At 50.0% G+C, this 25,482-nt stretch overlaps 5 protein-coding genes across 5 annotated transcripts; 1 reads left to right on the top strand and 4 right to left on the bottom strand.

Annotated features, from left to right (window-relative positions):
* Positions 1-17,244: 17,244 nt before the first annotated feature.
* CLAFUR5_14002 (uncharacterized protein) lies at positions 17,245-17,696 on the top strand (the record flags this gene model as incomplete). The annotated part of the gene is given in 2 exon segments (XM_047913150.1): positions 17,245-17,357; positions 17,375-17,696. The coding sequence occupies 2 exon segments, from the start codon at positions 17,245-17,247 to the stop codon at positions 17,694-17,696; spliced, it is 435 nt and encodes a 144-aa protein (XP_047769170.1).
* Positions 17,697-17,984: 288 nt separating this feature from the next.
* Positions 17,985-20,363, bottom strand: CLAFUR5_14001 (uncharacterized protein; the record flags this gene model as incomplete). The annotated part of the gene is made up of 1 exon (XM_047913149.1): positions 17,985-20,363. The coding sequence occupies one exon, from the start codon at positions 20,361-20,363 to the stop codon at positions 17,985-17,987; it is 2,379 nt and encodes a 792-aa protein (XP_047769171.1).
* A 752-nt stretch (positions 20,364-21,115) lies between these two features.
* On the bottom strand, positions 21,116-21,348 carry CLAFUR5_14000 (uncharacterized protein; the record flags this gene model as incomplete). The annotated part of the gene is made up of 2 exons (XM_047913148.1): positions 21,116-21,160; positions 21,223-21,348. 2 exons carry the CDS (start codon positions 21,346-21,348, stop codon positions 21,116-21,118), a joined length of 171 nt encoding a protein of 56 aa, XP_047769172.1.
* A 631-nt stretch (positions 21,349-21,979) lies between these two features.
* Positions 21,980-23,334, bottom strand: CLAFUR5_13999 (uncharacterized protein; the record flags this gene model as incomplete). The annotated part of the gene is made up of 4 exons (XM_047913147.1): positions 21,980-22,228; positions 22,281-22,423; positions 22,504-23,014; positions 23,086-23,334. The coding sequence occupies 4 exons, from the start codon at positions 23,332-23,334 to the stop codon at positions 21,980-21,982; spliced, it is 1,152 nt and encodes a 383-aa protein (XP_047768664.1).
* A 419-nt stretch (positions 23,335-23,753) lies between these two features.
* On the bottom strand, positions 23,754-25,331 carry CLAFUR5_13998 (Cytochrome P450 monooxygenase sdnT; the record flags this gene model as incomplete). Its single annotated transcript, XM_047913146.1, has 1 exon — positions 23,754-25,331. The coding sequence occupies one exon, from the start codon at positions 25,329-25,331 to the stop codon at positions 23,754-23,756; it is 1,578 nt and encodes a 525-aa protein (XP_047768663.1).
* Between the last annotated feature and the right edge of the window lie 151 nt (positions 25,332-25,482).

Below are 25,482 nucleotides of genomic sequence, written 5' to 3'. Positions count from 1 at the left end.
TGCGCTACGAGAGCGGCCCTTAGCTGCCAAGCATCGCCGGGGATATTTTGCATGTGATACGCGCGAAGCTGGTCTGTTCGCAGTCTGTCGCGCAGACATCGCCAGCTCAATTGCACTTCGATACCAACATCAATACTGCACTAGCACGCCATGGAATTCCAGAATGCAGCAAGAGGGAAGGTCATACACGCGGCAGACAGCGATGTCGCCCGAGCAAACACCAACAAACAATGCCAAAACTCTCCATTCCACCGGAGCTGCGCCTCGAGATCTACTCCTACGTCCAGACTGATCAACAAACAAACGAGTCAAAAATGAGGTGAATGACTTGATTGTTTGTACCCTGCTAGCTCGTGACTTGCCTTGCAAGTGAATACACAGCATCTGACTTGCCTTGGTTGCTCAACTTGTGACGTGCTTAGACCTATATCGTCGTCGTTGCTGGTGTTGCTGTCGGAGGTGTTGTTGCCGGAGTTCTCACCCTATTGAACAGCTCTTTCTCAATCGTTATCACCCCTTGCTTGCACCAGCTTTTCAAGGTCATTAGGTTGTTGATAGTGCTTGCTGCCATGTGCCTTCGCTTCGGTGTAAGAATATCACCTGCTTGACTAAACTGTCGCTCCGGCTCATTACTCATTATAGGGCGGCAGTAGATATCGAGCGCTACTCGTGCTAGATTGGGCCATTGCGGTAGCTTATCAACCTAATACTTAATAGGTGAGTCAGTAATAGCAAGCTTAGCTTCAGGGCACCGCGGTAGGCGTATATACTGCTCCATCTTATCGAGGCCTCGTTAAGCGCAATCTTCGTCGCTCTCGTAATCTTCGACGAAGCCCTTATCGACGGCAAGGTATAAGGACTGTTGCGGCTGCTTCTTCTTGATCGTGACTGGCTTATAGGTTAGCTAGAGCTTCGTTACCTCTTTCTTACGGCCTATAATCTACGTATTAGTAGGACCGAAGCGGCCATCGCTTTCGTTATGCTTAAGCTAACGCCACTTCATTCTTAGGTATAATACGACTAATACTACGTACATAGGCGTGTCGTCTAATCGTATAAAGTATTCACTCATCTTCTACTAAGCAAGGTTAATCGCTATAGAGAAGTGACCCTCTACGGTTAAGGGCAGCTCGAGCTCCTTATCCGACACTATTTCAAGTGTTATATTAGCCGTTATTCGAGACCGCGGTGGTATACGCCGTAGTGGCTGAAGTAGATACCTCTCTCGCTACTCTTCGAAGTATTATATTACGCGAGCGAAAGTAGGTAGTACCTACTAGATTATACCGAAGTTGCCGCCGGTATCACCTTATAGAGTTATCGTTACGTCCTTTAACGGCCGAAGAATCTCGATATATCGCTTAATAACAGTCTAATCGTTAGCGGTAAGGGCATCGCGTACGATCGAAGGAGGTTTACGACTAGGCTCTATACCGCGCTCTATATAGCGGCGTAGGTAGTTATACTAGCTATCGACTTCTCGGCGTATAAACTCGTCGATAGCTAGTATTAGGTACGCGGCTCTCTCGGCACTATCGACATAGCTATTCTAGCGTGTCTCGATAGCGTAGATAATGCCGTATATATCTTAAGCGCTATCCGGCTTTGTTAGAGTAATAAGGTCAAGTAATAGTTGATCTTATAGCTCTAGGCGCTAAGGTGACGAGTCAATAAAATATAGTACGTAGTAAAGCTTACCGATAGGCCCTCGCTTTCGCTATAGTAGTAGATTGGCCTCTTTAACCGATTTAATAGCGACAAGCTCGTCTTCGAAGCCCTACGTAATATCGCCTACGTACTTACCGAATAGCGTAGCTTATATAGTAAGGTTAAAGGTATAACTAGTATAGTAAAGCTAGTACTACTTCTTATCGAGTCCGTACTCGGTAGACATAAAGCCTATTACCTTCGGGTTGTTACTAGCGTTGTTAGTAATAAAGGAACCGATCTTATACTCTACGCCGTAGTAGACAAGCGTATTACTAATAGTCTCGGAGATGTTATATCTAGAATGATATCACGGGCGACCCGCGCTACTTGTCATGGTCTCCCCACAGAGTGTACAGAAGGTGGGGACAGAAGAGTCTCAGAGCGCTCAGAAGTCGTCAAGAAGTGACAGTCCAGCTTGGTGTGTGAACGCCAAGAATCACATGCCCCGCAACATTCACTACGGGACCCAGCCCTCCAGATTCACCCCTCTACCAAACCTTGAAGCACGTGGAAGACTCGGATCGTAGGGCAGGTTGGAATAAGGTTTTGAGCAAAGCTGCTGAGCGCGGCTTCGCACGGGTTAGCCCTGTTGATGCGGGGACACGCACTCGCGAGGGTCGCGTATAAATATCTGGCCTTCCCCAGGCCTCTCTTGCTTTCTTCGTCTTTTGTTTTGTGTAGCAATCATACCATGCCCTTTTGCATCTGCACTTCGCACCTGCATTCTCGCTTTCACCCTTACATCTCACAGGCCAGGCTCTCGCCCTGACATCACAAAAGACCAACAAACCGTCAACCACTCGAGTCATCCTCATGGGTGACCACGCCACCGATAGAGGTGTCAACCTCGACAACCAAGACACTCCATTCCACTTCAGTGAGTGGACTGACATCCCCTTCTCGAACGCCGCTGCCTTCGGTGCCTGGGCAAACGCCAACCCCGACACCGCCTACGCTCTCATCAACCGCACCGTCTCCTCTTTCCGCGAGACCGCCCAGCAGGTCGAGCAAGCAAACAACCAAGCAACATACCTTCAAGGTATTGTGAACACCTTCCAGAACCTCGCCCCGCACGCCGACGACAACCGCCGCCAGCACTTCTCCAAGAAGGTCAACGACCCAGACGAGTTCGACGGCAACAAGAGCAAGTTTGAGGCATTTGAGACACAGCTCACCATCAAGCTGTTGGCTAATGCCGACCACTTTCCGCAAGAGAAGGACAAAGTCACGTACGTCTTCTCCCTCCTTCGGGGAGACGCCGCGGCTCAGGTACAACACTACATCGACAACGCCACGCAGACTATCGGCTGCCCGGACGTCCTCACCTTGATGCAGGACCTCCGTGCTGCCTTTGGTGATCCAGACCGTAGAGCCACCGCCCAGAACGCCATCCACAACCTCCTCCAGAAGAACAAGAGCTTCGCCGAGTACCTCGCGGCCTTCAACCGCGACATCGGGTTCACCGGCTACAACGAAGAGACCAAGAAGAGCACTCTCCGCCGTGGTTTGTCAGCAGAGCTTCTTCGAGCCCTCGAGGACAAGGACGTTGGTGCTATGAGCTTCCGTGAGCTCGTCGAGACCTGCCAGCGCCTCGACTCCAACATGAAACACACCGCCTCTCTCCTCGCTTCCCGTTCTCAAGGTCGTCAGCCTCGTGGTCCCGGAAGCCACTTCGCTGCTCCACTAGGCGCCGCCGCTCCTACGGCTCTCCCTCCCGTCTCTGTAGGTGACGCTATGGATCTCAGCGCTGGTGCCGCCGTCCCTCGAGTCCAGGGCCTCGTTAACGGTAAGCTTACTCCCGAAGAGAAGCTTCGCCGTCGCCAGGCCGGACTCTGCACCTACTGCGGCGGTCCAGGCCACATCGCAGCTAACTGTCCGCAGCTCGCTGCCCGTAACGCCCGCAACCCGGTTCGCGGCGCTGTCGGCGCTATCGAGCCTGCTACTGCTGCTCCCGCTGAGCAGGAAAAAGCCTAGGTCTTCCTCATCGACGCGATGAAGACCAAGAACAACGTTTACCGAAAGTGAAGAGAGGAAAGAAGTTGAGGATCAATACAGCACAGCTAGACCTGTACGACGAGACGGGCAAGGACCACGCTTGCAAACCGTTCGTCACGAATGTAAATATCGGCTCAAAGAAACTCTCTTCTTCCAATCTCACTCTCATGGACACTGGCGCACTAGGCGAGTCTTTTATGGACTATAAACTCGCGACCTCTCTCAACCTCGAACCCTAGGAACTTAAGTACCCTCGCACCCTTGAACTCTTTGACGGCACGGAGACTACCACTGGTAAGATTACTCATGTTGTACACACGTCAATCACCCTCGGAGGCAAGCGTATGTCGATCACCAGCTTCCTTACGTCCCTACCGCATCAGAAGTTTATCCTCGGCCTCCCCTGGTTCAGACGACACCGACCTATCATCGACTGGACTTCCCTTACTGTCAGCTTCCCTCCAGAAGTTCCTCCGGCACCTCCGCCTTCTCCGTCGCCTCAGCGCGGTCCTGAGTATACCAAGATCTTCCAGGTGAACGCCGCTGCCTTCACCACTGCTGCTAAGCAGCCCAAAGCTCAAGTCTTCGCCGCCTCTCTCCGCGATATCGACATCGCCCTCGAGAAGCTCGACAAGAAGCGTACACCTACCGACCCTGCTACGAAGGTCCCTCCTTGGGCACACCACATCCTCCACGTATTCGATGCTAAAGCCGCAGACGAGCTGCCTCCTCATCGCCCTCACGACCACAAGATTGAGCTAGAAGAAGGTGCAGAGACACCGTTCGGACCGTTATATTCCATGTCCCGAGAAGAGCTTATCGTCCTCAAGAGATACCTCGAAGAGAACCTAAAGAAGGGGTTCATTCGAGCGAGCCGTTCCAGCGCTGGCAGTCCCGTCATGTTCGTCAAGAAGCCCGGCGGTGGTCTACGCTTCTGCGTAGACTACCGAGGCTTGAACGCTGTTACAAAGAAGAACCGCTACCCAATACCGTTGATTCAGGAGACGCTCGAGCGCCTCTCTAAGGCCAAGTACTTCACCAAGCTCGATGTCATCGCTGCGTTCAACAAGTTACGAATGGCAGAAGGACACGAGTATCTCACAGCCTTCCGTACTCGCTACGGGCTGTTCGAGTCGCTCGTTATGCCCTTCGGCGTTTGTAACGGGCCTAGTACCTTCCAGAACTTCATTAACGACATCCTTCAGGAGTTCCTCGATCAGTTCTGCACTGCCTACATCGACGACATCCTAGTCTACAGCGAGACCAAGGAGGAGCACCGCGAGCACGTCTGTAAGGTCCTTCAGAAGCTCGCAGACGCCGGCTTGCAGCTCGATATCGACAAGTGCGAGTTTGAGAAGACCGAAGTCAAGTTCCTTGGTTTGATCATTACCGCAGACGGCATCAAGATGGACCAAGAGAAGATCGACGCTATCGTCGAATGGGATGCTCCTACGAACGTCAAAGAGGTCCAGGGTTTCCTAGGCTTTGCCAACTTCTACCGCCGCTTCATCCACGCATTTTCGGGCGTGGTACGCCCTTTGACGAAGCTCACGCGCAAGGGTGAGAAGTTCGCCTGGACCGACGAATGCCAGGAGGCTTTTGACTTGCTCAAAGCGAAGTTTGTTGAGAACCCGCTTCTACAGCACTTCGATTTCGAACTGGAGACCCGTGTAGAGACCGACGCATCCGACGGCGTGGTGGGCGGTGTCCTGCTACAACGCCGCTCGCCTGAATCCCCCTGGTTACCTGTCGCCTTCCTCTCCAAGAAGTTGACCGCCACGGAGTGTAACTACGAGATCTACGACAAGGAGCTTCTCGCCATCGTCAAAGCTTTCGAAGAGTGGCGCCCCGAGCTCGAAGGCTCTGCTATGCCCGTCCAAGTAAGCTCCGACCATAAGAACCTCGTCTACTTTATGAAGAGCAAGCTGCTCAATCGTCGCCAGGCCCGCTGGAGCGAGTTCCTCTCCCGGTTCAACTTCGTGATCTCGTACACGCCCGGCAAGGCCAACTCGATGGCCGACGCCCTTACCCGCCGCCCTGGAGACTCTCCAGTTGATCGAAGAGGGGGCCGGCAAATCGCAGGGCAACAAGTCATCAAAGAGCACAACCTCTCTTCCGAGCTTCGAGAGTACCTATCGAACGGCCAGCCTACGCTCGCCGCTTCCTTTGCTACTCTCGTGCTCGCTCCTGCCTACCTTGACGAGAGTGACGATGAATCCGAGCCTGAAGAATACGCCTCGGACGCTGAGGACTTGAACGACGATGAAGAGGGCTCAGTAACGACCGACGGCTCATCCGAATCAGACTTTGAGGGGTTTGATAATGAGGAGCAGCCCGAAGGCATCATGGCACGAGTACGAACAGCGTACGATGCCGACATAGACGCCCAAGAGTTAGTTCAGGCCCTTAGATCTGGCGCGAGGACATTCCCGGGCTTCTCGCTGTCCGAGTGCGAGCTCCAGGAAGGTGTCGTCTACTTCCGTAAGAAGCTTTACGTACCGCAGCCCGAAGGCTCTAATATCCGAGCTGAGATTCTTCAAATCATCCACGACTCCGCCTCTGGGGGTCACCCAGGCGTAGCTAAGACCCACAAGCTCCTCGCTAGGTATTACTGGTGGCCGCATTCCTGGAAGGACGTCCGCCGCTACGTGCTGAACTGCGCTACTTGCCGAAGAGCCAAAGCTAACCGCCACCGTCCCCACGGTCTCTTGCACCCTCTCCCGGCTCCTGATCGTCCGTGGAAGCACATCACTATGGACTTTATCACCGATCTTCCTCACGGCAAGACCTTCAGCGGCGTGAAAGCAAAGGCCCTTCTAGTGATCGTGGACCGTCACTCCAAGGACCGGTACATGATCCCGTGCTGGAGCATGACCGCAAAGGAGACTGCTCGCTTGTTCTACGAATTCGTCTGGCGCTTTCAAGGCCTCCCGGATAGCATCACCTCTGACAGAGGCACCCAGTTCATCTCGCACTTCTGGAAGCGTCTGTGTGCTATCCTAGGCATCAAGCATAACCTCTCGACCAGTTTTCAGCCACAGACCGACGGCCAGACCGAAATTACGAACGCTATCCTCGAGCAGGTCCTTCGTTGCTTCGTCGACTACCACCAGAAGGATTGGCCTCAGCATATCCCTGCGGTAGAGTTCGCTACTCGTAACTGGGACTCGGAGACTACTGGCTACTCTCCCTTCTATACTACGAGAGGTTACCACCCTCGTACAGGCATGGAACCAGAAGAACCTCTCCCGCCTACCGAAGACGCAAACGAGCAAGCAGCAGACGAGTTCGCTACTATGCTCTCACAGATCCATGAAGAAGTTCACGACGAGATGGTGTACGCACAAGCAATCTACGAGGATCAAGCCAATCGTCGTCGCCAGCCAGCTCCCGACTACCAAGTAGGCGATATGGTCTACCTCAACTCCAAGAACATCAAGACAGACCGCCCCTCCAAGAAGCTGAACTGGAAGAACCTAGGTCCTTTTGAGATCACCGAGCGTATCAGTTCACACGCCTACCGTCTAGCTCTTCCTGCGAACATAAAGATCCACGACGTCTTCCATCCCGTACGCCTTCGGCCGTCGGCTGAGGACCCATTCCCGAACCAAAACCAAGACATGCCAGGTCCTCCCGATGAAGTAGAAGTCGACGAGCCTGTTAACCTACCTTCTGACGACTATGCCGTCCGCAAGATCCGGGGAATCCGCGTAGAGCCCAACGACGTTGAAGGACTACCGCCGATCAAGTATGAAGTCGAATGGCAAGGTTGCCCTGAGTGGGATACCTCATGGGAACCTATCCAACATATCATCTTCAATCGTCAAGCAATCGAAGAATACCACGCCCGCGCAGACGGCCCAGAAGTCAACATCGGCAGGCTCTTCGAATCTGAGCTTTTCGACGGGGCTTACCAATGGTGTATCGACTATGACATCAGGCCTAGGCCTGGTACTGAAGCTGAACATCCTCGATATGTGGAACTACTACGGCTTCGTAGGAACTCAGCTTTGTTCGGGGGGGCTACTGTCATGGTCTCCCCACAGAGTGTACAGAAGGTGGGGACAGAAGAGTCTCAGAGCGCTCAGAAGTCGTCAAGAAGTGACAGTCCAGCTTGGTGTGTGAACGCCAAGAATCACATGCCCCGCAACATTCACTACGGGACCCAGCCCTCCAGATTCACCCCTCTACCAAACCTTGAAGCACGTGGAAGACTCGGATCGTAGGGCAGGTTGGAATAAGGTTTTGAGCAAAGCTGCTGAGCGCGGCTTCGCACGGGTTAGCCCTGTTGATACGGGGACACGCACTCGCGAGGGTCGCGTATAAATATCTGGCCTTCCCCAGGCCTCTCTTGCTTTCTTCGTCTTTTGTTTTGTGTAGCAATCATACCATGCCCTTTTGCATCTGCACTTCGCACCTGCATTCTCGCTTTCACCCTTACATCTCACAGGCTAGGCTCTCGCCCTGACACTACTTCACTACCGAAGCGTCGGCCCGGCTAAACCGCGGACCTTCCGCATCGGGTTAGCGCGGCTTAGCGCTTTCTTATAAGCCCGCCGCGCCTCGCGCTCCTCTTTCGTAGCTTCGTAGAACAACAACTATCTCAATCAGACTCTATAGTACGCGCGCCCTTATAGTTTGTTCTACTACCCTACCTAGATCACGGATTTAGGTAAGGGACGCGTAACAATAGGACAGAACTCGAATCGCGAGAGCGCGACACCCTAGAACACGGTAAGGCGTATTACGCGTAGATGCCTAGAGAGCGTAACGCGGCGACATTATTAGTAGGTAGTCGCGCGTTAGTGAACAGTTAGGATATAGGCATCGTTACGCCTCCCCTAAATAACTTAGACAACATGACCTTATAGACAGATAGCGGTATACCGCTACCCTAGAAGCCTAATTAGAAGGGCAAAGGCAAGTAGTAACGTACCTCTCTTTTCCCCGACCTCTCCTCTTTTCCTTAGAGTTAGATATAGGACGACAACCGGCGTGTTATAGTCAACACCGGTGTCGCGTTGTAGTAAGAGATTGACGAAGTATACTAGAAGGCTGTCGACCGAGTAGTAGCTAGCGAGATTAACTTTATAGAACTGTTCGAGTTCAAGCTCGAAGAGAACCCTAACGACCCCGACGAACTAGACGAGGTGTATCTATCACTCGACGAGGCAGAGTATATCCTCGCATCCGAATACTAGAATGTCGATCTAGACAAACTCGCAAACCTCGCTTCCTAACACCTAAAGACTACCTACGATTTAGTGCTATAGGTAGTCAATACTACAATCACTAAAGGCTAGCAACTCGATATAATAGAGCGAGCTAATACCGTCTAGAACGACTAGTACACTACGCTATATACCGAGTACGACCGTATCTATAAGATACTATAAAGCGAAGAGGCTGTAACGTAGAGAATAGCCGCGGACCTTAAGAGTAAGAAGGATTACGACCTAGCCAAGTTGTAAGAGGTAGAGAAGAAGTATAAGGAAGCTAACAACTTGTGTAAGCAGTTTAGTAAGATCTACGAGAAAGAGAAGAAGAAGGTATAGGATGCCGAGGTAAAGAATTAGGACGCTAAAGCAAAAAACCTGGCCCTATAGAAGGAGATCGATAACTTGAAGGCTCGACTCGAAGCTATAGGCACTATATAGAACGAAGGAGGCAATCGAGGCCGATCTGGTCGCCGACCCTCTCGTTCCCGCCTACGTAAGACTTCACTCGAGCAGCTAATACGTAAGTACCGCGAAGCTACTAGTAGAGACGGGGGTAGTAGTAGTAGAGATGACGATGATAATAGCAATAGCGGAAGACGTAATAACTGCCGCGATAATCGCCTACGCCTAGATAACCGCGACTCGAGACCACGTTCTAGTCGCATATAGACACTACTTACGGACCTCTCTAAACGCCTATTTACTATCGACCGCACCCTAACTCGCGGCATAGAGATTAGGAAAGGCGTGCTAGATCCTAGACACTTTAAGAACGATAACGATCCGAATTTCGATAGCTAGTATAGTAGCGTGCTCCTAAAGTTAACTATAGCCACTTTCCGTATAGAAGTAGATAGTCTACGCTTCGTGTACGGATAGACCTAAGGAGATCCCTAGCGAAGCATTAAGCCGAGGATCCCTATACTAGGGCAATAGTCCTTTAATAAGTTCAAGACGGGCGAAGAACTATTAGATTAGATAACACGCTAGTATAGTACCCGTAACGAAGGAACTAAGGCTATAGTTGACATCGCTACCTATAAGTAAGAGCAGGGCGAGACCTTCGTAGCCTTCTACGCTCGCTATTCGAAGCTACGTGCCTAGATAGAATAGAGCGATAAGACCGAGCTTATACTATTCCGTAACCGACTAAACCGTAAGTACTTTATTAAGACCTTCGGTGACCGCGAAGTCGACCGTCGACTATATAATATATAGGACGTTATCGAAGAGTACACTGCCCTAGACGAGAGCTTCTACGAAACAGACCGCCTATACCCGTAGAAGGAGCGTCCTCGTAGCAACGGTAACGGCGGCTAGAACAACTAGAATAGCTTAGTAGCTACTAGTACCGCTATAGGCGTAGTAGGTGCCGTAGTCTAGCGTCCTCCGCAATACGCCGGTACTAAGAAGAAGGAAGATCTGACCGTTTAATTGTAGAATCTACTACAGCTTAACCGTGAGTAGCGCGAAGAACTTAAGAAGTAAGGTAAGTACTACCGCTACCGTATAGGCTCGTATATATCGACTAACCCCGAGTGCCCGATGTACGGTTACGATAGCGACTATCGCCTACCGCGACTACGAAACAACGCGAACGCTAACCCGAACCTTAGCTCCCTTACTATAGACCTATAGTAATAGGGAAATGGCACGACCGCTACCTAAGCGTAGTAGATAGCGGTCAACCGAACTTCCTAGGTCAGAAAGAGCATAAGATTAAGAGACACAGAATACAAGAGGCGGACTATAGTAAGGGCGAGCTAAGATTGTTAGCTTACGTACTAAAAGGATAATAACTAGATGTACATCCTTATATAGTACTACTAGTAATAATATAATATAAAAAGGCTCGAGGCCTATTAGATTCTACGAGTATATCTCTCTTTCTTAACTAGAAATTCATACGCAAACATATAATACCCCTCTTCGAGCTAGTGAAAAGCAAGAGGCTTACGCTAGGAGATAGAAAGGTAAGTACACGGCGCATTACCTACGTAGCCTTAATCGACGTAGTTATCGGTAGTTATTACGAGCAAATAATATACTACGTAAACGACCTCGAGTACGATATCGTCCTTAGACTACTATAGTTAAGCTAGTATAACCCCGACATCTTCTAGGCTATAGGTAAGGTGGCTTTTAGATCCGACTACTGCTTTAGTCATTATCTACCTAACCGGACATCGACAATAGTACAGTCCCTAAACTACCTTAGAAGGCAGGCACAAGTACGATACGGACTAGAGCCCTTTACTAGAACCTCCGGTAGGTTTATAGTAGGAGGGGCGGAGTTAAATGTCTTATCGTTTAGTATAGGCGACGAAGAAGAGGTGGACTACTAGGGCGTTTCTTAACGCGTATAGGAGATGTACGCGCACCGGCCTAGAGCTAAGTGCTTCTATATCTTACCTACGGGACGTAAGGACGAGGGCGGCGACCTGAAGCTAAGTACTATAGCGGCTAATGACCTAGATTAGTTCCTAAATAAGCAATTCAACTACAATCCGAAGGAGAAGCTCCTATAGATATATTATAATATCGCGGACGCCTTCTCGGCGAAAGATTATAAGGGACTCCTACCTTATCGACCCGGGATAGATCACGAGATTTATATCAAACCGGACGGGCCCTAGGAGCTACTATATCGCAAACCCTACGGCTTGGCTAAGAAGGAAAATGAAGCTGTGAAGAAGTGGATACTAGAGTAATCCGAAGAAGGCAAAATACGTAAAGTAGGCTAAAAGACAAGTCAATCGCCTACGCCGGTCCTAGTTATAAGGAAACTAGGTAGAGGGCTACGAGTATATATCGACTACCGCGGCCTTAACGCTATTACGATCAAGAACAGATATCCGATTCCCCTAATATAGGAGACGCTTAACCGTATACACGGTAAGAAGTACTTTACGAAGCTAGACATTGTAGTAGCCTTTAATAAGTTACGCATTATAGAGGGGCATAAATAGTTGACGGCGTTTACGACACGGTATAGTATATACAAATGCCTCGTATTACCCTTCGGACTATATAACGGCCTAGCCTCGTTCTAGTCTTACATCAATAAGGTATTATAGGAACATTTAGATAACTTCGTCTCCGTATACCTAGATAACGTGCTAATCTTTAGCGATATACTAGAAGAACATATCGAGTATATACGCAAAGTCCTTATTAAGCTTAGAGACGTAGGGCTAACGGTAGACATCAATAAGTACAAATTCTATTAGTAGCGAGTCAAGTACCTAGGACTAATTATTACGACTAACGGAATTGAGATGGATCTAGAGAAGCTCAAATACATACAGACATAGGAAGTACTAACAAACCTGAAAGATGTATAGGCCTTCCTAGGCTTTGCTAACTTCTACCGCCGCTTTATTAAGGCCTTCTTACGACTAGCTGTACCTTTGACTAATCTGATAAGAAGCGAAGGACCTAGTAATCACAAGAATCGGAGAATCGACTAGACAGTAGATTGTTAGCGCGCCTTCGACGTATTAAAAGCTACGTTTAGTAAAGCGGGCATACTCGCGTATTACGTTCCGGGTAGATAGACCGTAGTAGAGACGGATTCCTTAGACTTTATAAACGTAGGAGTGTTATTACAGTATAATGACGAAGGCGTTTTGTACCCGGTAGCCTTCTATTCGAAGAAGCTCAGTCCGTAGGAGTGTAATTACGAGATTTACGATAAGGAGCTCCTCGTAATTATTAAGGCCTTCGAGGAATAGCGACCGGAGCTAGCCTATAAAGCAGATAATAGTAGCGAGCTAGTTAAGGTATTCACGGACTATAAGAACTTAGAATACTTTATAACGACGAAGTAGCTAAATCGTCGGTAAGTATAGTAGGTAGAGTTCCTATCGTAATTCAACTTCTAGATTATATATCGCCCCGGGGTATAAGGAACCAAGCTAGATAGCCTAACGAGACGTAGCTAGGACCTTCCGTAGGGGGTAGACGATCCGAGAAATCAGTACTAGTATTAGACATTGCTTCCGCCGGAGCGATTCCTTAAGATCGACTCTATATAAGCCACCGTCGAAGATACGCCCGAGGAGGAAGACACGACTCTACTAAACCCTAAAGCCGTAGAGTTCATTCTAGAACCTGAGCTAGCACCGTAGTTAGTACAGCCTACGTATAAAGTCTAGATTAAAGCCGAACTCGAATACCGTATAACGACCGCTTACGCTTTAGACAGCGAGCTTAAAGTAGCTATTAAGCTACTATAGAAGGATAGTAGCACTATCCCTCCTTTATTATAGAAGGCGAAGATACACCCTACGTATTATAAGGTAGATAGCGACATATTATATATCCGTAATTAGTACGAAGGTTAGAGCCTATAGGTACTAAATGACTAAGCTCTATAGACTCGATTGATCAAGATAAACTACGATGCTCTAGTAGTAGGACATCTAGGGCGGGCACGTATATACGAACTCGTAGCACGTGAATTCTACTAGCCTAGGCTAGCAAGATCCGTATATAGATATACCGCGAATTACCGTACCTACCGTATATCGAAATCTCTATACACCTAGCTACTAGGATTATTACACCCACTTTCTGTTCCGGACCGACCTTAGAGATATATCGTAGTCGACTTCGTCGTCGAACTTCTAGATAGCACCGTTAACGGTATAACTTATAATAACATTATGACCGTTACGGACCGACTAACTAAAGAAGTCGAGTTGATTTCTATCGGAGCTATAACAGTACAGAACGCGGTAAGACTTTTCCTTAAACACGTCTTTTACCGTCGAGGCCTACCTAATACTATTACCTCGGACAGAGGGCGGCAGTAGATCGCGACTTTCTAGAAGAAGCTCTATAAGATATTACGTATTAATCGTAAGCTAAGTTCTTCCTACTACCCTAAGACTAACGGACAGTCTAAGCGTACGAACTAGGCTATAGAATAGTACCTACGTATGTTCGTTAACGAGGCATAAAGTGATTAGGTAGACTAGCTTTATCTAGCGTAATTCGTAATTAATAACTATATCTTAGAGACTACCGGCGTATCTCCTCTCTATACTACGCTTAGCTACAATCTAGAATTCACGGAGCGTATCGACGTATAGGTAGGCAAAGACCGACAGATAACGACACTATAGCGATTAGATAGCAAATCTGCCGAGACGTTTTTTAAGCGACTATATAGCCTATATAAGAATCTATAAGAGAATATAAGAATGTCGTAAGCGCTATAAGCTAAGGCCGCGAATCGCTATCGAAGTATCCTACTAGATTATAAAGTAGGCGACATAGTATACCTTAGTACAAAGAATATCCGTACGACACGGCCGTCTAAGAAGCTCGATAGACGATACGCTAGTCCCTATAGAATCACTAAGGTGATGCCTACTAGACTCTCGTATAAGCTAGACTTGTTAGATACGATAGTAGGGCTCGACAACTGCTTCTACACCTCCCTTCTACAAAAAGCCGACGACCTAAACTTGCCTCTACTCGAAGACTAGTACCTCGTACCGCCGCCGCCGGTAGTTATCGAGCCCGATACGACCGAAGCTAATACGATCGCCGACGTAGTAGCTATACCTACTTCCCCGATATACGAAGTAGAGAAGATTCTAGACATATATACTCGTAAGCGAGTAGGTAAGGTAAAGAAGGGACAGAAGCGTAAGGTAGACACTTAGTATAAGGTGAAATAGCTAGGATATTAGAATAAGGAGGATAGTAAGACCTAGTAACCGGCTAAGGATATGTTTAAACACGTAGCCGCCGCTATTATAGACTTTTACTATAACCGGCCGGAGTTGTTCACGCCTATAGGTTTCGTAGCTCTATCCGACTAGTCTCTACTAGCTACTAAGGTGCTTAGGCTTAACACGATCAGGGTCACTTAGTAGAACGACACCGTTACGAATAAGTCGCCTCGAACTATACCTTTAATAGAATCTACTCCGTATATATTCACTACGTACCGCTATACTAGCTAGATTACGGGAAAGCCTACCGTCGTAACTAGGGTTACCGGTCTTATCTACCGCCCTTAGCTCTACGATAGTACTAGTAGTTATACCGATACTCTAGTAAGACCTATAGAGCCTATAATAATACCTAACCTTAGCTATAAGGATTATACGCGAGTACTAGCCGAAGACAGACTTAGGTCTAGGGCAAGCTAGCTAACTAGGCAATATATTTCTCGAAGGAAGCCGGTCGCGGATAGGCTAAAGGATAAACTAAAGGTAGATTTAGAGACAGAGGTGTTACTAGATAAGGACAAGGCTCTAGAGGATGATTAGGCTTTCGCGAGACTATAGAGTAGTATAGGCAAGTGGCCTTATAGGATAGATAACGCTTAGAGGACTAAGGCGTGTTTTGGGAGGGGGGGTACTATTACGGGCGACCCGCGCTACTTTACTACCGAAGCGTCGGCCCGGCTAAACCGCGGACCTTCCGTATCGGGTTAGCACGGCTTAGCGCTTCCTTATAAGCCCGCCGCGCCTTGCGCTCCTCTTTCGTAGCTTCGTAGAACAACAACTATCTTAATTAGACTCTATAGTACGCGCGCCCTTATAAATAACGACCTCGCTATTGTAGTAATACGAGTAGTATCTTCGTAGCTTTACTATCCTTATTAATAAAGTAAGTAACGAGCCTAAGTAGTACGAGCTTATTCTTCGAAGTCTATAAGTTGAAGCTGTAGCTAATCTTACTCAATAATAAGGCTAATTCTTCCGTAATATAGCCTAGTGTCTTATCGTAGATTCTGTCGATTATTAAGCCGGTAGTGACTTAACACGATAGATAGGACTTATAGCGCTCTTAAAGGTAGATAAGTAGTCGTCTAAAGCGTACTGTCTAGACCTTATAATAGGGGATATTGTCTTCAATAATCTAGCTATAAAGTAGTACGAGAAACTCGTCCTTATCGAATTCGATAGTACGCTCGTTATTAATCTACTACCTACTATAATATTGATCTAAGCCCTTCCTCTTCTTCTCTTTCGGTTGAATAACACCGTTACTATCGATATAGTACTTCGTCTTTATATAGTTCGAAGCACTAGTCGTAGAGACGTTAGTCTTATAGATGCCCTTCTCTTTTCTACTAGCGCTATAGTATAGCTTATAGAGCTAGCATTTGAGCCTATCTTTGTCCTTAATAGGCTAGCCGTAGTTCTAAATAAATAATGAGTAGTTACGGTCTTATAAGGTACGGTAATAGGCCTTTAGTCGCGTCTAATCTAGCTAGTTAAGCAAGTCGTGCTTTCTCTTCCCTAGTACCTTAGATATGTCGGCTTTATTACTTACGGCGTCGATCTCGATAGTCGGCGCGAACAGATCTTTAGTATCTAGTACGGTTAAAAGCATACTGCTAGTTTCAACTTGCTACGAGTCTAGATTGTGGTGTAGTGAGGTCGTGAAGTTGATGCTTAGAGGTTGAGATAGACGCGTCGGAATTAAGAAGTCGGGAAAACTGAAGCGTGAAAGCACGTGACCGTCGGTGCGTGATCCGATTGGCTTGGAGATAGGTCCGCACTTCCTAGAATTCCACTTTCTTAGATCGACGTGACCTTGAATATCATTAACAACACCTTGTAAAACGACACAGACATGCTCACAAGGCTTGCAAACGAAGGAGAAAACACCGCTTGACTGTTTGAAAATACTGACTGAGCTATAGGCTTCCAACTTGCTTGCTTGTGACAAGGCTTGATTGCAAACCTTGGAGAATGACTTGCTTGTTGATCAGACTGCCTACGTCCTCTACAGCCACAAGTTCGAGTGCTCCCGCCGAAAGTACCATCGTCCGCCGGTCCTCAGCACATGCAAGCTCTTCCGCCTCGAAGCTTCGAGTCTCTACCGCGAAGCGCTCGATAGCACCTTGGACCATAACAATTTGGTTACCGCCACGGCTCGAGATGTGGTCGTGACTGCTAAGGTCGAGGCCAAGTTTTGGGGTGACACTGAGAGCTGCAGACGCTACTATTGAGCACACAGCCTCTGGGAAAACACCGACCGAAAGTGCGAAAGAGAGGAAAAGATGGTGAAGAGGGAGATCGAGTGGTTGCATGGCCTTGAGTAGGTGGCAGTCAGCCTGAAAATTGAAGCGATGGCAGCTTTCGCCTGGCGAGAAGCAGTCTCACTTCACTTCGAGCTCACTTGCCGCGGTTGTCTCTTTCAAGCTCTCTCGCCACCTCATAACTTTCCTTGGCCACCAGCTTCCGCCAACTAACAGATCCACACCACAAAATTAACAACAGCATCTCCACTCTGCCTTCCAACGGCACATTGCAACCACCAACACAGTGATCTCAACACAACCACTACCATGTCTACCTCCGACAAGAGCACCGGCAGTGGCTCTATCTCCAAGATCACCAACACCACCAAGAAGACCAACTCACCATCCCACCAGAACTCCGCCTCATCATCTACGAAGAAGTCCTTTCGACACATAGCTACATCCCGCCCGACCCTGCTAGCCAAAGATTCCAGTACAACCGACCAGCTCTTCTCAACGTCTGCAAGCTCCTCCGCTACGAAGCGCTCAAGACCTACCGCACCGCTCTGGTCAAAGCAGAATCCGACATTACAGCCGCCGCTGACGCAGCTCGCACCAAGTACAAAGCAGCCTGTTCGCTTTACCTGAACAACCGCAGCGATAAGTCTGCATTCCTGGCCACCGAAGCCATGTTCAATCGCTTGAACGTGGGGTCACAAGAGAGGATGATCAGAGATGTTGTCGAGGCGCAGATGGAGTGGTTGGATAGTCTGGAGTGAGGTCGTGAACCAGGATCACAGGGCATTGTTTGGACTTGGTCGAGGAAGATCAACGAAGGTGTCGCGGTCGAGCGCCACACCAATCGAAGGCTGGCCGGAGGAATGCGCCGAGAGGAGGGCCTAAGCCTCACGACTGCGTTGTACACTACTCATCGAGCTGTATCTGCTATACAAACACTCACAAGCTCGACACTGATACCCCGTGCCTAACAATATCCCAGCCAACAACACCCAAACGCCACGCTGAACCAACAGCAAATCCAACAAACATCCTTCCTCCCCATGTCTTTACTCCCCCTCTTTATGCTCCCTCACCAAATCCACCTGCTTGACCGGATGTAAAAGCATAGCAGGAAGACATATCCTCCCCTCCCCATTAACCTCAAACTCCTCCCCACCATCGTTATCTACTCGGTACCCCAGCCATCGCTTCCAGAGATTAGGCGCGAAGCCGGCGTGGTAGTACCAGGTCGTGCCGAGGAAATTGTGTTGTCGTTCATCGCTGAAGACGGAGGTCCTTGAGCCACCTGAGGCGCCGTTCCTTCCGTTGTTGAAGATAGCAGCAAGATAAGAGGTCGGCCACGCACGATCAATATACACAGGATGAGGAGCGTAGACGGCTTTGTAGCCGTGATGGAGGGCGCAGGAGCCAGGCCACATTTCCGAGAACATGGTGTGGCGTTTCAGGGCTGTTTCGCGGTGCATGGTCTCCAGTAACCTTCTGCTGAGGCGACTCGCTGTGATAATGGCAGTACGTCGGGGTGGGTAGTTGTTATCAGTAGTGTTGTAGCCCGTGACGTCTTCCGCCAAGATCCAGTTCGTTGTGTGGGGGTCGAACAGAGGGTTGAAGGTGATGAAGTCTGCTTCTTCACCTACACCCCAAGAGTATGTGTCCTTGTCGTAGGTAGTAGGTTGAAGTGGGTCATTTAAGGGAGAATCAACTTCGTCGCCCTCACCACTGGGACGGAGTGGGCCCCAGATGGGCGTCTCGGGCTGGCGGGAGGCCTCGTCCATCGGGTTAGCGGTCCCTGCATCGGCGGCGAGTTTGTTGTATACGCTTGACTTGCTTGCGGTTCCGTGCTCAGTCTGCACCCGCACCATTTGTCGAAAGTCTTCCCAGGTGCCGTGCTCGGACGGAACGTAGAAGCGGCCATTGCGCTCCCACAGGCCTTTTCTGGGCTGCTGTTTCGCCCACTGGGAGACTTGCTGGAAGAGGTGGTAGAAATGGCCGGTATATCGAATGTCCATTTCCCAGTGCCAGAAGAATTCATATTCGGGATGCATGTGGGCGAAGTATTGGACGGGCATGTAGGTAGATCGGTATGCGCCATGGACTGGCAAGTCACGGTACATTGATTCGTGGACGCCACCATAGATGAGCCCCATCTGTCGTTCTGACCAGAGAGTGCCCATGCCACGGAACTCCTCGGGCAAAGCATCGTCCAGAACACGCTGATATGTCTCGTCGTCCGACCAGATCTGCATGTTGTCGTCCTTGACATGAATGAGAAAGTGCACGTCGTACTCGGCTCCAGATTGTAACGACAGCTCGTTCATCAACGCTCGCAGATAGAACATGTCTTCATCATCGTACTGAAAGTCCCACCACGTCCGTATGACGACTGCAGTCCGATTAAGCAGCTGCTTGCCGCTGTCTGACACAGTCTTGACAGTCTCTTCTTTCAACTCCTTCTGCTTTGCGGGCCCTCCATACGGCATGGCAGAGTAGAAGTGATTCATGTGCTTCTGCGGCTTCGGCTTGAATCGATGAGCATTCGCCTGTTGACATTGCTCCTGCACCTCGGCCCACCTGACTTTCGTGTAATCGATCTCCAGCTCATCGCCCCAGACTTTTTCGGACCCCTCCTTCTCACCCTCCATACCAGCGCCACTGCCGCCGTACTTTTTACTGTATCCGAAACCATATGGTCCAAGCCTCCCGTACCTCTCGAAGCACACATCATTCCTCAGACCTAACAGATCATGACCTCCCATAACAGGCTCTGGAAACCCTTCTGTAACACCCTTATAGCTAAGCAACTGCGGCACCTCCATCTTCGTCTTATTATCCAGATAGCACTTCACCGGCGACTCAAACTCCTTTCCCTCCTTCCCATACGGGTCAAATCTCACAGCCCTCTCTTGCCAGCTCTTCTCCTCCCTCTTCTGAAACCCCTTCTCGCGCCTTGTTTCCGCATCCATACTCTCCTTCAACCGTAACGCTTCATCCTTCAGCCTCTGCACCTCCACATCCTCATCCGCAGGATACTCTGGCTTATTTTCACTCCGATCCACGAGCGTCCTTATCCCACCATGATACCTTTTCAAAAATGGAAAGCTCTCCCACGCTGGCGGTGGAGGGGGCGGTTTCTTCAAGCCGAGCTGAACTTCTGCGCGACTTGTGAAAGCGGAGTGGTAGAGGTAGTAGATGAAGACCAACAGGATTGTGGCGATCACAAGGGTGAAGTAGCGGGAGAAGCGCCGTCGCGGTAGGTGGTAGGCGAAGGAGGGTTTCGAGGGTGGTTGCCCGAGCATGGGCATATGCGAGGAGGAGGTGTTGCGGGAGGATATTAGGGAGGGCGCATCGTCGGAGTCGTAGTCGTTACTGTTGCGCTGCTTCTCCGGGTCGATGAGCGCGCCGCTGAGGGACCGGTAGCGGCTGCCCATCGTGGGAGGGTGAGGAGTGTGCGATGTGCGTAATGCAATGGTCTACTTCATTTGGTTGGAGTCGTTTTGGAACCGTTGAGATCGTTGTCGCGAGGCAGGTTTGGGGACTGTTTCGTTTGAGGCCCTATGCTGTACAAGGCTGTGATCTGTATGGGTTCGTAACGTCGTGCTGCAGTTGTAGTGAACAATGTATTTGATCAAGATCAATGGCATTGTTCAAGAAGATCGGCCAAAACAACATTGAACACGGAGGTGGAGTCCGTTGCGTGGCGACGCGTGCTGCAGGGATCAGCCGTCATCGCATTGGCTGAATGCAGATCGACGCTAGCGGCATGTCAAACTGTATCGGCATCTCGGACATATGTACAGTACACGACTTCTCGTTTCGCCTTCAGACTGCTTTGTCAACAACATCCACACGCTCTTCATGCAAACTCGAATGGCATAACGCTAAGATGGCGGGAACGTTAATCATGGAGCTGGTATAGTAACATCAACAATACCAACGCCCCATTCCAGATACGAGCCAGAGCTTCGGCGACAGACTGTCATGCAGATTCAAGTAGCAGAATGGCAGATACAAGGAGTCAGCCTTGTTGCAAAAATGGTCTCCAAATGCAATAGCAAGTACACTGCAGCGCTCTAACACTGTATGGTAAGCAGAGCTATATTTCGGCCTAGCTCTCGGATTCTGCCTCTTCGCTCTCCGTCACACACTCCTCGATCCAACGCAAGCTCGACGACCCTACTCCTTAACCGTTACAAGGCGACCCATCAGACTGCTTGATGCATCGTCTCTGTAGAACATTATCAGCACCTCATACACAGCTCCCCCGACTCTCATCTCCAGTCAACTTACAATCTCTGGAAGTCCAATCACCATGCACCTATCAGTTGGGCAATTCGGGTCAACCCATTGAGCTGCGATGGGCGCAGCACACGCGAAGATGGCGACGAGGGCGGTGTAGAGGAATGCGGTGTTCATGATGATCTAGTTGTGAAAAGCTGAGGGAGGAGAGGGCTGGATTTGCTGGTCAAAGGGTCTTATAGGAAGACTGGAGGGGCTTCTTGGCTTTGCTATCGAATTCTCGTCTTCTCGTATGTGAGTGCGGCCACTTTTCAGGCTGGGGCGCTGGGCAATGGCTCCTTTCGGCTTGGCTGCGTGACTTGACTGGTAAAGTAGCGCCGTCTGTTTCTTGGTAAGTGTCAAATATCTGCTCCTACTTGGACCTGTAATATCAGTTGGCGTTGTCGGATCACGGTCGATATGGAGTTCTGGCCAGACGATGAACACTCTCTACTATTGCGGCCTGTGGTATTCGACTGCGAGCTCCGGCAGCACAAGCGCACATGTCGTGCTCGAAAGATTACCTGTGCAAGGTATCGATCGTATAATCGCATAGCCTCGTGCCTAGCCGCTTGGCGGTCGGCTCTACCTTGGAGATACAATCTGCCGAGAAAGCCTGAGATGATCCGATCTCAATACCGCCTCCTTTTGCACTTGCCACCTAAGGCACCAGAGCGCTCCCAGCCTCCGAGAGGAATTCAGATCGCTTTGAGTTCGGCATCGGTTTCGAAGCGAATGCAACCCTCGCTTTCCAGGAAATGGCAACACCTCACCTTCGAGGATGCTCACACATCTCGAAGTACATCTGCTTGATCTTCTCGGCCTGGGCTTTGACTTGTAGATCTGTCGCCTGCTCCTGCAGGAAACCCTTGCGTTCTTGCTCGGTAATGTTGATGAGTGCCGGTTGACCTTTGCCGGTGGAAGTGTACTTGAGTGCTACAGAGTGTATCAGCCTCTCGAGGCGTGCCCTGTCCTTTTTGATTGAGAGCTGGCGGATCAGGGCGGGCTTCTGCTTCAGCTGCCCGCGTAGTCAGTCTCGTGAAATGATGACCATGCCTTGATGCACTTACGAACTGCATGGCAGTGTTCATCTCGATAGCACACTGCATATTCTGCCAATCGAGACGACACTCCCTTGCTTCAGACGAACCGATGCCGCAGACCTTCTCGGTGATCTCGATGGCTTTCATCATCCAGCACTCGACATTCTGCGCTGATCCGAGCAAGATGATGTGGTCGTCCCGTCATTGCATCTGGTTGAGGAGACAGCTTGCGCTTGCTGGTACGCCATACCAACCGCTGGTCCTTCGAGACCCTCAGCTTCCAGAAACTTGGCCAGGAGAAAGTTGTGGGCAGTGTAGGCCTCCAATGAGAGTCGTTCGCGAAGCGGCAGCATGGGTATACCTCTCAGTATGCTACTGTCTTCCGCAGTTTCTGACGTAATTTGATCGAATACGCTGAAATCCGGCGCCTGATGGCCTTGGATGTTCAATGTGAGCGCGGAGATGATCTGCCTCCGAGCATCACTGAGCGTCACATCTTGCGCCGAAGCACTGCATGCGACACAGTCACACTTCAAGCCATAGTATAACTCCAGCCACTTTTGTCTCCGTGCCCGTGTACTCATGGAAACCATCGGCTGGTAGTTGATGAAGATCTCTTCGTCTTCCTCGATTGTCTTGATGGCACGGATACGCATAGAATATGCATTCGTGCCGTCGATGGACTCTGCATTTGGTCTGCACGAGTGATTGATCTTCGAGACGTTGAGGCAGATGAGTGAGGCGTTTTCATCAGGAGTTGGCTTTGAAGATTCGATGGATCTGATGGTGGTCAGCTTCCGGAGTTTGAACACATGTAGAACATATGGTTCACCTTGCTACTGTAAGCCCGAGTGCCTTCATGCAGTTGTAAGAAGATCTTCTGATCACGCTGGCTCAACTTGTCGAAAGCTGCCTCGCTGTCTTGCTCTGATACGGACACCGAGCGTTTGGGAACCAGCATGACGGCATTGTCTACCATGACGATGGTTCCCTGCGTGAGAGGCTTCCTGGCGAACACGCCATCGCCTTTGCCGAGGGATGCCTTGACGCTGTAGAGCTTTGACATTATCGCTACGTCCATTGTTGGGTGCGTAGAAACAGACTGTTCCCTCGAGAGAGGACTGCGGAAGACCTCGAACGTGCAGGCTGGCCTCTGTCGCGTTTGCCGCCGAACGTCCCCACCAGAGCATGCATGTGTATGCAGGCAACCGTGCGACAGCTCAAAAATGATATCTTAACAAGAGGACAGATTTGCTTGCAACGCGACAGTATGGCCACTCGCTCTCTGGTTCCCGACAAAGATTCGCGCAAAGGCCTGCGCGATTCAGCTGGTAAGCTTTCCTCGCGTGTTCGGAACGCTGCAAGCCATCTTTGAGTCTCGTCGAATGACAAGCGCGATTGTCGGAGCAGCAAGGAAAGTCTTTGCAAGCAGCCAATGTGATCAAGAATTCCGTGGTATGCGAAGCGGCGGGAAAGTGCTTCGTGTCGGTCCGTTCATCATCATCCACCTTCTCCTCGCGCCAGGAACCTCACTTTAACCCCAGTCAACATAGCCATAAAGTAATAACACACTTCCTCTTCCTCCGGCATCTTGATCTCAATCTCAAATTCTTTTAAGAGCGTTGGCACAACCTTTCCCACAATCATCTCCGCCAGGCTTCTTCCAGGACAAGTCCTCGCACCACCACCCCAGATCAGATTACAGCGCTCCATCTCTCGAGCTCGAGACTCGTCCAGCCAGCGCTCCGGTCTGAACAGCTCAGCATCGTCTCCGAAGATATCTGGGTTGCGATGTAGCGAGATAGGATTGCAGCCGACGTTCGTGCCAGGTGGCAAGTAGTGGCCGTGAAGGTGGAGACCACTGGGAGGTACTCTCCGGGAGAGACTCATTCCGATGACCGGATGGAGGCGTAGGGACTCCTTGATCGCTGCTTGTGTGTACGACAGATCTGTGTATGCGGCGAAAGATATCACTTCGTCGTCTTCGGTCATGTTGGAAAGCTCGGAGCGGTTTCTCTCTTGTACTTCTTCATGCGAGCCGATCATCGCCAAAGCTGATGTCAACGTCGATGTCGTCGTCTCATGACCAGCACCAAAGTTCGTCATAATCATACGCTTAAGGTAATCTGCCGTAAACTCCGGCTTCTCCTTATGTAGCCGTATCAGCTCCGACGCTAGATCCCGTCGATTGTCCTTTGGCGAGTTTGACCTCAACGCAACAGCGATTCGCTTTGAAGTCTTGCTACCAAGCATTGGAAACAGAGCCTTGAAGTGCGGTGGCAGCTTAAATGACAATCCCCAAGCGTTTGCGAACAACCGGCCAAGTGTTCGAGAATACGCATCCATGACCTCAGCACATGGGAACAGACCGAACACACTCTTGCGTCGCCAGCTGAGATATGCGTGGCTGCCAGAACCATGATCAGTGCCATCTCGAAGGAAGCCAGGTGACCAGGAAAGAACGATGGCCGTGAGGCACTCGACTGTGATGACGTGCATCCACTCCTTCAAATCAACCTCAGCCCCTTGCAGATCTCTCAGCCGCTCGACAGCCTTAATCAACACATCATCAATAGCCTTCTCATGCTTAAGCGAGTTCCGCTTCTGATAGATCGGTCCAATCAGTCGTCTCTGCAATCGATATCGCTCCATATCGAACTCTCCCAGCAGATCCAACGTATCCGGAAACGCCAGCTCCAGCGTCGAAGTGATCTGCGGCCTGTGCAATGCCAGCGCAACATAGAAATCAGACTTCTCATACCCCAGCGTTGCACCGTAGATTTTCGTGAACGCTTCTTTGCTGTTCAGCCAAACTTCGTTAGGCCCAACGCGTACAACTGGTCCGTACTGCTGGTGTAGAGTCTTGCCCAGCTTGAGCATGCGTCCGTTGCGAGCGTGATAGGCATGCCAGATGTTAGAAATTGCTCCAAGTCGTGGTCCAGGGACTTTTGACAGCGGATGGAGGTAAAGTCGATAGATGACGAGAACTAGAAGCGAAGCGATACCCGCCAGGAAAGCTCTCAAGGCTCTGATGATGAGCAGGCAGGCAGCGGCGTGCACCGTAGTGAAAATCGACATAACGCGTGTTGCGAAGGTAGTGACATGGTGCTGAGCATTCCCTCAGGCAACAACCGCGCAAGAGCCCGCGACGTAGTTCCGCTCGTGTTAGGCGACGCAAGTTGTGATGATGAATGTTGAAGTCAGCTCGATGTAAATGTTGAAAGCAGAG

The sequence above is a fragment of the Fulvia fulva genome, chromosome 12 (genome assembly GCF_020509005.1).
Source record: "Fulvia fulva chromosome 12, complete sequence".
Classification (NCBI taxonomy): Eukaryota; Fungi; Ascomycota; class Dothideomycetes; order Mycosphaerellales; family Mycosphaerellaceae; genus Fulvia; species Fulvia fulva.
Note: the sequence above shows the minus strand (reverse complement) of the source record. Positions and strands in the feature narration are given on the sequence as shown.